Source organism: Engraulis encrasicolus, chromosome 18 (genome assembly GCF_034702125.1).
Source record: "Engraulis encrasicolus isolate BLACKSEA-1 chromosome 18, IST_EnEncr_1.0, whole genome shotgun sequence".
Taxonomy (NCBI): domain Eukaryota; kingdom Metazoa; phylum Chordata; class Actinopteri; order Clupeiformes; family Engraulidae; genus Engraulis; species Engraulis encrasicolus.
The window spans coordinates 27,636,337-27,651,404 of record NC_085874.1 but is presented as its reverse complement, the minus strand read 5'-3'; the positions used below and the strand labels follow the sequence as shown (position 1 = coordinate 27,651,404).

Genomic DNA, 15,068 nt, shown 5'->3' with positions numbered 1-15,068 from the left:
GCGCATTAAAAAGTTGATGCGACACAAGTGATGGAAAAGCGGTTAAGTCGCTTCAACGCCAGCTTTGTCGACCTCATTTATATCGCTCTAAAAAGGTGGATTGGCTAGAGATAAGTCGACATAAAATTGATGGAAAAGCGTTAAAGCGACGTAGGAAGTTCGTACATGCGCAGTGCTGTTATTATATGCGCGAGAATTTGAAAGCTAAGTTTGGTCGAGAAAAGGCAGGCGTCAAGGAATGGGGCTGGGGCAAAACGCTGTTTTGATTTTTTCGAAGAAATGGACCAGCTAGCTACTGGGTGCCAGGCCGGTCGTGGTTGCGAGGTCCTCTGCTGTTGACAGCACCGGTGAGTGGATTAATTGTTGTTGATGTAGGCTAGTGTTAACCTGGCTACTTTATCCGAAGGGGAACTTGCTACTGTAAACTTGCTAATAGATAGCCCTCCTCAGGTGTCACATAAAAGACTCCAGGTAGTACAGCTGTTTACATAAATGTCTTCTAGGTCTACTTTGTAATCTCCCCCCCTCGTATATCGCTCGCACAAGTAATGATATGTTTGTATCAAACAGGACACGATACTCAGACAGACATAGCGCAGTAGCTAAGTAAACAGAAAGACGAGGACTGACTTTTGCTAATGAAGCTATGGATCTGATAAACGATTTCTCACTGTTTACATTGTTCGTCTGGCTCTGTACAAATAGTTCCCCCTGATGACCAATCTGGTGTGGAAGACGAGAAAGAGGATGAAGGGGATGATGAGGAAGCAGAGGGTGCTGGTAAGTCAGGATCATCATGCTTTTGAATGTCATGTTATTCATGCTAATATTGTGTATCACAAAAGTGAGTAGCCTACACATTTCTCTGTTTTTTTTTTTTTTTAAACAATTCAACATCTGACCAAAGTGAGTACTCCGGCACCCCTATGCGAAAATGCCCAGAAAGAGTCAGGTGCAGGACAATAAAAGGATTAATCCAGTGAAAGAGTAATAGAATAGTCCCGTGAAGTGAATAAAATCTGCAACACTGCTTCTCTTTTGTTAAATTTAGATGTACAAGAATGGTTTGATGTCAAAATCTTCAATAAGACCATTGGGGGACATCATGTTTAAATAGTACATATGCAAAAGGTCTCCTGCTGGAGTAACCTTTTGCCTCGGTCACTGCCTCTAGGTGACTTGTCTGACACTGACACTATGCCCTGCACTTCTTTCATCACTGGTACTCATAGTGCTGGTAGGCCTTCTGCTTGTCAAGGATGCACTTTGCCTGATTAAGACCTGAGGGTCGAAAAGTTACGCTCTCACTATTCAATTTAACAGAAGACAAGTAGTGTTTAGGACTTTATTCACTTTAACTTACCTGTATTGTAAGCATCCAAATGTTGGCAGCATTCATGTCAAACCATGTCAGTACCAGTACCATGCCTCACTAGAGGCAAAACACACTGTTGTCTTCAAACTACTCACTTGGGTACTGTCACACGTACTTGACACCATCTAAAACAAAATTGTTTATCTTGGGCTTATCAGTCCACAAGAAATGGTCCAAAGCACTGTGACACTGAACCAAATCATGCCTCACTGAAGACCTTTCTATGCATTTTCAAATAGGGGTGTACTCACTTTTCTCTTGTCAGAGGTTGAGGTGTCATTTTGATAAACAGCTTCAAAATATTCTTAACACTGATATCCATTAAATCATTGGAACTGAATATGTTCACGCTTACTTCAGGCTAATATGTTCAAGCTTAGTTGACACCCTTTAACTTGGATTAAAAAAAACCTCTAGTGTAATACCATGTCTCGGATAACTTAATTAAATGTGTTTGTATTTTATGTGTTTCCTCATGTAATAGAAGACTACAGTGGACAAGTGACCATGGAGGATTCAGAGCCCCCAGGCCCCACCCCAGCTGCAGCAGGAGGTAGTCGCCTGTTTCGCAGGCCACTGAAGAAAAAGTCTGTACTAGCTGCATAGAGTCAGCAGCTGTCGGACTTACTGAAAAGGCAAGAGGCAGGAGGAGGAAGATGGAGAGATGCTAACTTCTCTGAGAACGTCCGTCAAGCGCCAGTTTGGAGCATCAGAATAACCCGCCCATTGCCTCTTCAAGCAGCCAAGTGGGCTTACCATTTAATGTTATTTAATATTTAATACTAATTATGAATATTTATTAAATGCATTTTTGTGAAAAATGTCCATGTTTGTTTTTAATATACATATTCACTTGATGTGAATTCTGTGGTCTTTCACAAATGCATGTGACGCATCAGGTGACGCATCAGGGTATCTCTTATTGCCGCTGCCTCAGTGTCCTCCTCAGCTGACTCAGGATCTTCTCCTCTGCTTTATAATGTTAAATTCAACTCTTCAAGTGTTAATTCAACAGTACATTAACACTAAAATGAGTGGGACCATATGCTCTAAGCAGTGTTGACTTGAGACTGCAAATTTTACCATGTGATAGGCATACAACCTCAGACAAAATAAAAAATCACCTGTCATGTAGGATGTTCATTCAGTTGATGTTAGCTAGTCCTTTTCAGACAGGACAGGTACAGGGGTTGGCCATGGAGGCCGGGGAGGTGTTGCTCTCACGGGTCTAGGCCTACTGTAGTCTGTGATGGCCTGTATGCCCTGCCATAGGCTCTGTGTCTGTCTGACTAGGCAGTCGGGTCTGTGATTCATCATTTTTGTTAAAAAAAAAACAACCTAAAATCACTGAATGAACATCCTCCACGACAGGTGATTCCATACTTTTTTTTGCCAGGGGCTGTTTGTAAAATTGCAATTGTTTTGTAGTGCCTAAAGCTAACTTAAAAAGTGCTATTGCCACCCGTTTCCCCAACGACACCTCTGCTCTCCCTGCTCGCAGGGTCAGGCCTCATATGTGGCTCTACAAGCACACATAGCCTCTCTCGAAACAGATGTTTGCTAACTCGAAAATCTGTCATAAACTGTTGGCACGTCCATCTCCCACCACAAACGGCACCTGGTGCTGCCAGGTTAGCGACCTGCGAGTACTAGTGAAAAGCACATCTAGGCTATGCGAGTCGCCTTCTCCGGACTGTCATCCTTTTCCTGATCACAATTATTGCGGATAGTATATTGATTATTAATAACACGACACGTAGACTGTCCATCTTGTTTTGTCGGTCAAGGCTATATTCTCACGCGCGATAAAGTCTATTTTTCTTTTGACACAAACATTCTAAAAGAGCGACGCAGTGGATGGAAAACGACCAAGCGCGACAGAAATATGTGGATTAACGAGAGGCATTGTGACGTAGCTTCAATGCGCTTCAAGTACTTTTTTGATGGAAAACGGTTCTGGTGCGACTTTTGTCGCTTTAAATAAAATCGACACAAGGTACAAGTCGCTTCAGAATTGGATGGAAAAAGGATTAGTATCACATTCCTTTGGGTTCCACTTGGTGGATCAGGGTCGCCACCGTGCGCCGCCCCAAATTCTACCGTCAAAACGGGGACCATAATCGCATCCATATCTGATTCACAAACGCGGACGAGCTGTAAAATCTAACGGACGTTGGTAATAGCTATAGTTTTTGTTGGGGCAGACACGACCGAACAGCGCTCTCCAGTAAGTATTGATTTATTTATATTAGGTGATACACAAAGGTACAAAAAGTATATCTGAAGCTTTTATACTATCAATGCTTATTGATATTTCGTAGGATTTTGTTTTATGACTTTAAAAGTGTAAGTTAACCCTAGTTGTTTTCAAAACGAGACAGCTAGTTCATTCATTCAAAGACATGGAGAACTACATTGGCTATTGTAGTATTTCCTAAATGCTGTTAAAATATGATGCCATCCGATACATGGAGGAAGTGCAGTTGAATAAAAATTATCAACATTGTGCCCATTTTAACAGCCTTGTTTACGTTAGCTTGCTAGCCAGTTACTAGCAAACCGGTTGACTGAAGCAAACTTGTGTAAAGTTAAACGTAGGTCTAAGTGTTCAAATACTCCTATGAAACGGCTATATTGGTCTGAATTTGGCTCATGGTACACTTTTACACGGATTGATGATGCTCTCAACAGGTTTGGAACCAACTGTGTTTATAACGGTACAAATCCTAAAGCGGTGGCATCATGTTCTCCTCACGTTAACGAAATCCAGGCTAATTATTTATTAGCAATTAATGGATGGCCATGAACTGCGCCCTCGTCCCATATGCTGTCCATCATTGGTGAATGAATGAAGTAGCTGGGCTCATAGTTTGATACAGGTGTCCGTGGTAGGGCTACAAATATCTGAATTTGTCCTTAATCTTGTGCAACAGTAAACAGGTGGAATTACCTCTGGGTCGGACAGGGCTAGCCAGCTGTAATCCACCCTGCTACGGTGATGCCCGCCTGCCTCCCGGCTTTTACGACCAAGAGTAAGTAGGCCTACATCTTATAATGTTCAACATCATTACTGTCACGGGATAGAGATGTGAAAGAGCGTTGTCCATTCCATATGCAATGCAATGTCTGATTGCCATCTTACGAAATTTAAATGAAAGCTCTAAGTTTAGCTCTGTTGCCTTTTCAGATGGGAGCGCTGATGTGATGTTTCCCCGTCGACTGATGAGGCATGAGGGAAGGAAGGCAGCCACGACAGCGATTGTTCAACATGACAGTGAGACAGAAAAATAATGTCAAGATAAATAAAAAATCATGATGAGTGAAGTTCTTAGTCAGGTTGTGTTTTTTTCGGGTTCTTATTTAAACGGTGTCTAGGCCAGGTCTGTGTTATCTGTAGAATTAAATCTAAATGCTGTTTGAAACGGTTAACTGGTTTAGTGTTCGTTTATTGGGATTATAGCATAATAAGAAAGTAACTTTATGAGCACTGATCCAAAATGGTCCCGGCCCGGAACATCTATGAGTCCGGAATGGGTCCGTAACTGATAAAAAGTAGTGGAACCGTGACGGATGCAATAAGTGGACACGGAATGAGTCCGCATCGGATGTCGCGCCTCCGAACCGGGCTCACTGCGGAGGTACGCTTCTGCACGCGGATCCGTTGCGGGTGACAAACGGGTCCCTTTTGAGTCCGCACCACGCCTCCGCGTCGGATGATAGGCGGCGTGCAAGTGGACGCCGATACGCCCCCGTTTACCGGATCCGTTCCGGAGGATGGCCTCCGGACGGTGGACTCCGGGGCGGATCCATCACGGTGTACTTTTGCTGTGTGGGCAGTGAGTTTCTGTTCTCAGAAAGGTCATAGGACTCATCACCACGCTCGTTTTTGACCCCACTGTCCATGTAGCCAACTCTAGATTGTACTGCAGTGGTCTCCAATTGTTTTTCCCCAAGGGCCAAATTATGTAGCTCAAATGAAGCTGATGACCAAACAAATCGCCTGACGGTATGTCCACAGCATTCAGATCAGGTTTACCATTTGTTTCCAACCTCATGACGGAGCCACATGCGTGCCATGCCCAAGCCGCATCTGGCTTGTGGGCATCCCTTTGGAGACCACTGTTGTAGCCTACTGTATGGCAACCAAGATTGGAACACACACTCTACATGTGGTATATCCTCTTCCCTTCGATTTACATTGTATTTCTGCCTCCATGTGGATGACAGGCCAGTGTGTTTGGAGAGGTTTTGGACCACCAAAATGGCACATACTCGGCCCGCTTCATCCTGCCATGGCCGGGCAAGGCATCGGTGGCCGTGCGCCTCATTCACTCCAGCGAAGCGGTGCAGGTCCTGAAGCGTCACCGGAGAACGGAATCAAACCGGATTTACTTCTACGGCTTCTTTGTGGGCAAGGATGGAAACGGGACTGAGGTGAAAGAGAGCATTGTGTGTAACGTCAAGTGGGCCGGAGTGGTGCTGTCACCGGGAGAACAGAAGAACTGTGAGTACCGAGACGTCCGCACGGGATTAACATGGCAGTGCCGCCGCCCCAGAGTTCTGCCCTGCGACGCCCTGATGTACCACTCTGCTGGCGGCTACGCCAAAACCATGACGACACTGGAGCAGCAGCTCATGGACAGGTAATCTAAAGAATTAAGCATTGTGCAATTTAAGGCGGGCATACACTGTGCAATATTTTCACTCGTGGGTGTTAAGCTCCTGCTCACACTGCACGAGAGAATTTCACAATTTAAAATTTCGCATCTCATGACTCACGTCATCCAACTATACGAGTCGACAGTCGGATGCCAGCCGAATGCTCCTATTGTGCGACATGACCGGGTCTGCAGAGGAAGGAACATGCACGCACCTGAGGTGGAGATGAGAGTGAATCGCACGGCTCTATTAATTTGTGCATGTGTAGTGTATGTGTAGTCAAATCGGGTCGTAGCACTGCTTTAACTGTGCGATATACTCACAAGGCACGACCAGGATTTCAAACAGTTTTGATTTTCTTGCGACCCTACGATTGCACGATTGTGAGGTGAAATCGCTTGTCGTTACCCATGTAGGCCTACACAATGTGAGACTCACAATTAACCTGCGATTGAGCAAGAAATCGGCCCGACTCCCAAAAAAGTTGTGCGAGCGACAAATCGTGGCAAAATCGGGCAAAAAGTTGCACAGTGTAAGCCCGGCTTTAAACACATATTGGCCCAGGATGAGAGGCCACATGCCCAGGGCCGGATTAATACACAGGCTATATGGCTGCAGCCTAGTGACCCCCACCTGCCAGGGGGCCCTGATTGACCAAAAGGGAAAGATTAAAGAATTGTGATAAGATGCAATATTGACAAATTAATCTGTCGTGTTGAGTACAGTTGGTAGACATGTCAACCTTAATTCCTAGCTCGTAATTATGACACTCTCTATGTAAATTTGCCTTCCGAGGGGGCCCACAGCAACATGTAGCCCAGGGGCCACAGGACATCTTAATCTGGCCCTGCACATGCTGCGCAAATCCTAACCAGAATGCATTGAAATTTCACTGTATGCCTGTGCACTGTGCAGGTTTTTGCCGCCTGTGCCATCACAAACGATCCCAGTGTAGACAGACTGTTGATGCTAACGACTGTGCTGCTGCTGCTAGAAAATAAAAAATAATGTTTAATAGTCTAAAGTTATTTGATGAACAAGTGCTATGTTTGTCTACCAGTCCTGTATAAGACAAGACACCATCATATGGAGCAGCATGTGTATTACCAATTGCAATCATTTGAAATTACTGATGCAGTAGCAATTCAAGGCTGACACCAATATATGAACAGAGAACACCATTCAACACAAAAATGCAGTGGAATCACCAGAATTTATTTAAAATGAATTCCATTATCTCGGCTTTGGTCCTCTTCTACAGATTTCACCCCACAGTTTTATAGTCCCATTCTCTACTCCAGTCAGTGAGTTTCCATGTGTGACCTTTTTGTGGGGGAAAAAAGGTTCTAAAAAGACCTGTGTTTTGTGTTTCTTTAGGCGAAAGGTGGTGAACAAGTGGCTGAAGGCAGACCCTCGTCTTATCACCATAAATGCTTCCAATGCAACTGTGGGTATGTTACTGCTGCATGCATGCACCACCATACAGCCACAAATGGCCACACAATACCAAAATGTATTTCCAAATAGAGTACCAAATACTATTCAACAGTGCAAATACATTTTTTTTAAATGACAGTAGTACAGTAATATCCATTATTTGCTGTATTTGTTGAATTTTGAAATAGGCTACAACATACAGTAGTTCAATACAATGTACTTTTTTGAGCTATTTATTATTATTATCTTGTTCTGATATAAAACCCCGATGGCACAGCAAGGTTAGGGGTGCAGAGTAGACCAGCTCTAACAGGAGCAATCAGAGATGGCAACCTGACCCCCTGCCTTGTACTAGCGGCACTTGCATTCGACACAAAGCACTGGAGGCGGACAGGCAGGCAGGCAGGCAGGCAGGCTTGCAGGCAGGCAGGCAGGCAGGCAGGCCTTTGGGGGGCCAGGTAATAAGTCTGATAGGCTACTGTAGGCGTGTCTATCATTGGACATCATTGGAGAAACAGTTGTGGTAGGGGGGTCCGGGGGGCATGCTCCCCTGTAAGAAAATTTTGGTAAAAACACTATAAAAAGTTGTGCATTTTGAGCCCTTCAGACAGCCTGCTCCGCTGATATTCACTGCCCGCCACTGAGCATATTAGCGGGGAATATTCTGGTTTCACACAGAATATCGGCAGTTTTCCGTTTGCAAACTCTTCATGCTTCCTGAACAGAATGTTAGTTATATATTACTTGCCCTGGCAAACACATCCCATTGTTATGAGTAGGCTTGCAGGCAGGAAGGGAAATACGGAGAGACATCTCCTACAGTCCCAAATAGCCATCACACTTTCATCCATTGTGCATAATTATCGGTGCATCCTCAATAGAATCCTAAGCCCATATGTTTGCTGATGCCATTTTCCCGTCTTCATATTGAAGGTGGATTGTGGTTAATAATGATAGTAAATTAAGACTAATATTTACAATTAGAAGAATACACAGCAGAATATAACTGATACCCTGTTTCTTTTCCTTGTGTGTGCCTACCACACTCCATCCCTGGATATAAAAAAAAACATGATTTTAAATGTTCCTTTTAATTCTTTCTTATGACAACTTTGGGGAAGCTATAGTAAGCTTCCCTCTTAATAGATGCACCTATGCACCTATACCTGCAAGCATTGTCCTAGTTGGAGGAAGAGTCAAAGTCATAATGTACTTTATGGTCTAACATCTATAACACACACACACACACACACACACACACACACACACACACACACACACACACACACACACACACACACACACACACACACACACACACACAGAAAACACAAACATACTGAGAGCTCCACACCGAGTAAATAAACAGCACCTGAATGCGATCAGACTTTCTGTGGCATCCACTCTTCTGTTGCATTTTGGTGCTGTGGTTACACATGTGGATATACAGTATACTGTATATATACAGTATATATAATATATATATACAGTGACTATTTACTACACTAATGCTTGAGCTGCCCCAATCCCAGGCTAGACTCTATGGCGTGTTGTGTATGTACAGTAGGCCTACCGTACATAAAACTCTCCCATAAACCATAACCATGATCATGACCATAAAATCTGAATTAGGCTTATCCGATCTGCTGTGTAAATATAGGCTTTATGTGAGCTTGTAAAGTTTCCAGTTGAGAAACAATTTAATGATAGGACTGTCAGAGTACATACAGTGTTCAGTTTGTGCCTCATTTATACTAAACACACATCTAAGAAAAGAAGACTTAATTGTCTGTTTGCACAGAAAATTGTCTTGCATGACACTGTTCCACAATCCACATATAAATGCACATTTTAAAAGGCATATACTGTAGAGTCTTGTCATCTTGATCCATTAGCTGTAAGGGCAGGGCAGTTCAATAAATTAATGAATTACATTAATTAACCCCTTTGCGCAGAGCCTATGTTATAACATTACCGTCACCAAAATTGCAATGGCCATGGCTTAATCTGTTACTTATAGCTCTCAGTAATATCATAGCAATGTTGATATGATGTAGTTGAATATTTTCAGCAAGTAGTAAATAGGCCCGCCGGCGACCCCATTTGCAGTAAGAGGCTACAAACCTTGAATATTCCTGAGTAGTGTTAAAAACAAACAGTTGTTTGTTCTGTTCTAGTTTGCATCTTGCCTCTGTTGTCAATATGCAGCAAAACAAGTGGACAAAAAGTTTTGTATTCTGCAATATGTGTGTGTCTTTGCTTGTAGTTGTAGTAAAATAAATTTGCAAATCTTATAACTGAGTCCTTTTGGACTTATAATGGATTGTGTGTTTGTCCAAATACGAATCGCCATGAAAACATTAAAAATTACATTCACTTATAGCCTGATAAACCAGACTAAATGTGGATGTCTAATTTAGTCTGGCCTCGATGCATAATACATCCGAAGATTGTTGATGAGAGCAACCTTCCCTCAAAAACCTGCCCACTTTGATTCAAAACACATCTTTGCGTTGTAATTGGTTTGCCAGATTCATTGAATCATTATGCGAGGCCAGACCCACCCGTAGACAAAACATTTTGCCGTCCAGCGGGTGGCGCTGGTTCACCAGGCTAATTCACTAATTGAAATTCATCAATTCGTCACTTTTAATTTTGTGAAATGTTTAATTTCGTAATGTCAATTTTCAATTCATATCTGGACAAATATCAAACAAACAACCCATTATAAGTACAAATTTAATCATATTTAGGGTTTGCAAATATTTATTTTACTACAACTACAACCGAAGACGCACACGTATCCCAAATATGCACAGATTTCTTTTCTGTGAATACACACATTTTGGTTCACTTTTTCGCTCCATATACCACCTCAGAGTTCATCATGGTTGATAATAACAGTCAGCAGAGGCGGAACAATCGACAGACACAACCACCAAGCCCAAGCTTTCTTCCAAAGTCCCTTTGTTAGTCCTCTTAACAATCCAGCAATTTCCCCTGACATCTCATTTGTAGCCTATGTAAATGTTCACTGCAGTTCAAAGGTCTAAAACGACCTACAGACGATGCTGTTTTATATGCATACACTGTAACAAATAGCTGTTTATTTACGGCAATTCTGCAACAGCATTCTATTGTTTTTCGAAAAAACAGACAACTACTGTGAAAATATTACTTTGAGTCACATATTGAGCATAAACAGTAAGTACTGCACAATAGCAGTATTTGCCGTTGTGGAAAAAACTAGAGATGCACCGGATCCTGATTTTTAGGATCCTGCCGGATACCAGATCCACTGAATAAGATCCTGCCGGATCCGGAACCGGATACCGGATCCTACAAAAGGGTTGAAACATATAGTCTACTCGCACACGTGGGCCCTTTTTATTACGTTGGCGCAAACTATTTTTTAGACTCATTGGCTTATTGCCACACTGCCTGCAATAGCCGCTTCCAAAGGGATTTCACTCCATGCAGTGATTGGGGTTGTGAAAGACTGAAAAGCCTAGGCTAGACATGCACCAGACCCTGATTTTTAGGTAACATGCCGGATACCGGATCCACTGCTTAAGATCCTGCCGGACCCGGACCCTGTGAAAAACTCTATTATCCTGACGGATCCGGAACCGGAACCGGATCCGGTGCATCTCTAGAAAATAACAAGTTATTTTAGGCAGCACCATTGAAACCCATTCATCCTCCACTTGTCCGTGATCACCATCAAACTTCAATACCACCTGAAGAACTGAAGTCATTCTGACTGGTTAAAGATTATCTGATACTATCAACCATGATGAAACAATTTCTAAGGAAACTACAATACTTAAAAAGTGCTTGATGCTGCAAAGTGTGAGTAGCACATGCATTTTGATAGTGATGAAAGTGTGAATGGCTGAAACATTTTAAGAACTTGTAACACTCTTGCAACAAGCAGCCCCATCTAAACCAATCTGCTAATCAGTGCCTGGCCTCACCTGAGTAGGGCTGTTATGCCATTATTCAATTACGGGCGTCACCTGCCAAGGGCCTGATGACTCTGGTCACATGGTACTCTTGCACCTGTATATAAATCTGGACTATCAACACTTCAGTTGCTTGCCTGCCTGCTGTCTGGCCTGCATGGCACAGTTTAGCACTTGTTTGCCTACAAGCTTGCCTACAAGCTTGCTTACATGCTTGCACACTTTCCTCTTTGTGAAAGCTTGCTGTATGTGGCATTATTTGTGGCATTGTTGCATATAATGTGCCTGCTGCAAATTAAGCATTGCTTTGAGAGCTTGTAGTGCTGCTTGTTTGCTGTGCTACTTGGTGCAAAATAATTTTTTAAAGACTGACCAATGCTATATTCATCATTGGCTCATCAAGAGATACAGTAAAAAGCCCACCTTGCACACTATCATTGTAACATAGCACTGCGTACTCTGAAATTTTATGCATGCCCACACTTTCAAATGACCACCGCAAACCATTTTCTCAATACAGCATAGCGCCATAGTATCATGCTCAAGGCACTCCAGTCATGGTGAACGATGGGAGGGTGGGGTGGTAACATGGCCAGGGAACGTTCTGTAGAGTACTGTTATTTAACAGTTCAATTGCTGCTGAAAAAATATTATATACTGTGATACATTAAACAGCAATGAGCTGTATTTGATTTTTGGTGTGAAATAACAGTAGAATTACAGGTAAATATAATTGCCAGTAACTTCCGTTATTTTGCAGGGAAATTTTCTTAGAGTGTATGGTAAAACAGCGGCTGCAGTCTCACAAAAATTAAATGAACAGGTCATGTCTAGCACTCAATGTAAGTAAAACCGTGTCAATGTGTTTCTCCTCTGGGAGGCGCACCACGTCCACAATCTTAAACATTAGTATCCTTGACAATCAGGTTACAGAGGTTAAATACCTTGGCCTGATATTGGATGAACATCTTAGATTTGATAAACATATAAAGAAGATCAGCAAAACAGTTAGATTGAACTTATGCACTTTTAGACTAATTAGAGATTGTTTATCATTTGAAGCAGCAAATATATATCTGCATTCAATGATTCTCTCTCACCTTGGCTACTGTATAACTGCATGGTCACAGGCAGGTCTCACAGCAACAAGACCACTGGAGAGACTGTACAATCGTGCTTTAAAAATTCTAGCTAAAAGGCCAATTAGAGCTCATCACTGCGATGTTCAGCGGGACCTGAACATGATGAGCTTTGAAAATTATATTGCTTTGTCAAATATCAACCTGATATATAAATGCCTGCATGGTCAAGCCCCTCAAGTGCTCTGTGACCTAACCCAACCTATACAGGCAGTTGGGAGGTCTACCAGGGGGGCTGTAGCAGGGAACTGTAGGATACCCCACCGTAAAACATCCTATGGTCAGTCCTCGTTTTTAATTAAAAGTCTTAATTTATGGAATAGTTTGCCCCCAGAATTCAAGGTCAATCACAGTCATGGGTGGTTCAGGTGTCAGATGAAGGAATTCCTAAAAAACAACCAGGTATGTAATCATGTGGGGGGGGGGGGGGGGGGGGGGGGGGGGGCAGTTCAAAGTGTTCTGTGTGTGTGTGTGTGTGTGTGTGTGTGTGTGTGTGTGTGTGTGTGTGTGTGTGTGTGTGTGTGTGTGTGAGGGAGGTGGGTGGCAGTTGACTATGTGTGTATGGGGGGGATGCTATTGTACATGTTTTATCAAATTGATTAATTAGTGGATTAGGTATGTGTATGTATATTGTCTTCTTAGATTAGATGAATGGGTTGGATGAATGGATAGGTTGTATTTTAAAACAACATTAAAAACAGTTTTTTATATTTTACTTTAAAAGCCCTTCTAGGGACGGGCATTGGAAATTAGCCTATGGCTACAAATGCTGTGATACTTATCTGTTAGGTTGTTGTACAGCCTACATGATGTGTATTTGTCCCTACTCAAATAAACCATAACTGAACTGAACTGAACTTCCCCGTCGGGCTTTCCACCTGTTGCTCCACCTCTATATCTTTCACTCCGTGATGGCAATTTGCTTATCTGTTACTTAAGGCTCTCAGTATTGTCATAATAACAATGTTGTTACGATGAGAGGCTACTGTTATATTCATAAAATTCTTCAGCTGAAATGTCTTGTGTTGTTGCAGCAGAGGCTCCTGCTTCAGCCTCAGAATTTGTCCTAGATTAAAGGATAACTTCTGTCAATTTCAACATGCCGTTGTAATGCTCACATTACCCTGGACTAGTCAGTACGTGAGAATTTTTTTTTCTTCAGCCTTTTCCGAGATCCTGGTCATTGTAATGGGGGCAGCTGTTTGTTTAAATTTCAAGAAAACATCTTGATTTATTCCCAAAAACACCCAAAAGGTTATGCAACATCAGCAGACAAGTAGCAAACAGGGAAACTGGGAAAATATGGAGTAGACCTATGTAAATAATTTTAAAATGTAAACAAAAGCTGCAACCATTAGAATCTCGGAAAGGGCTGAGTCGAAAAATGCAGCATCACTGGGTACTGACAAGTCAAGGGTAGCGTGATCAGTATAACAGCATATTAAAAATGGCTGAAGTGGTCATTTAACAACAGTAATTCGGCTTGTCAATGGGAGATTGTTGGAGGTGGGAGCAACTGGGTTTCTAGGTTTCTACATGCCACCCACATGCAGTCTCTTTCTGTCTCCCTAGGAGCGAAGAATCTGTGCGGTCCCGGTTTGTCCACTCCGATACCGGCAGGTTTCTACCTCAACAACGTCTGGACATCGTTTGTGTGTGCCACCCGCCATTTTGCTGTGAAGGACACGACCCAGTGCCTGAAGGACAAACACGTATATATCATGGGCGACTCCACCAGCAGACAGTGGTTCGATTACCTGATTTCATCTGTGCCTAGTAAGACATGCACCTAATGCACGCGAACATTGTTGCACACAGCACCATAATAATAATATAGTAATAATATAATAATAACAATAATTAAAATAATAACCATACTTGTAGTTTAAAGTGCAATTTCACCATTAATCGTGGCCTTGTGGTGGATTTTGGTGATGAATGGCGTAAAAAGAGCAAATTGCATGTATAAAGCACATAATTGAAAAAGGACAAAAAACTTGTTGTATAGGCTAAGTAAGAACAGAACAGGTCAACTTTGTGCTGACAATTTGAAGATGTGAAAGAACAAACAGACATACATAAGATTATATCAAGAGGGTTCAGATGGAAAAGTACTGAGCTTATTTTAGGGGACACATTAGGCCTAGATGCTCGCAGACAAGAACATTTCCCCTCAGCAACAGTCGAGACTGCAAGTTATGTGCCGTTGCTGTTGCTTCAAGAAAATGGAGAACTAGACTCAAGGTGAATAACCACAATGCAGGGACAGTTTGTTTTTAGAGGAGATGACCGAAAGACATGCACCTGTAAATGCACGCGAACATTGTTGCAAACAGCACCATAATAATAATAACAATAATAACTAGAAATGCATTCTCACAGAAAATGCTGGAAGCGGGCTTGCCTTTGGGGGCAGAGATGAAACAAAGTACTATTGAGAAAACAAAGCTAAAAGAAATCTTGGAAAAACTCCATCCACCCAGTCAGAAGTTA

At 42.5% G+C, this 15,068-nt stretch overlaps 1 protein-coding gene and 1 long non-coding RNA gene across 2 annotated transcripts in view; both read left to right on the top strand.

Moving 5' to 3' along the window:
* LOC134469227 (NXPE family member 3-like) overlaps positions 1 to 15,068 on the top strand; it is a 47,400-nt gene that overhangs the window by 19,163 nt on the left and 13,169 nt on the right. The window contains exons 4-6 of the mRNA XM_063223373.1: positions 5,603 to 6,018; positions 7,412 to 7,485; positions 14,148 to 14,351. Coding sequence (XP_063079443.1) covers positions 5,603 to 6,018; positions 7,412 to 7,485; positions 14,148 to 14,351 — 694 coding nt within the window. The remainder of the gene's footprint in view (positions 1 to 5,602; positions 6,019 to 7,411; positions 7,486 to 14,147; positions 14,352 to 15,068) is intronic.
* LOC134469229 (uncharacterized) lies at positions 7 to 2,182 on the top strand. Its single transcript, XR_010038948.1, has 3 exons — positions 7 to 347; positions 706 to 780; positions 1,860 to 2,182. It is a non-coding gene; the product is annotated as an uncharacterized LOC134469229 (long non-coding RNA).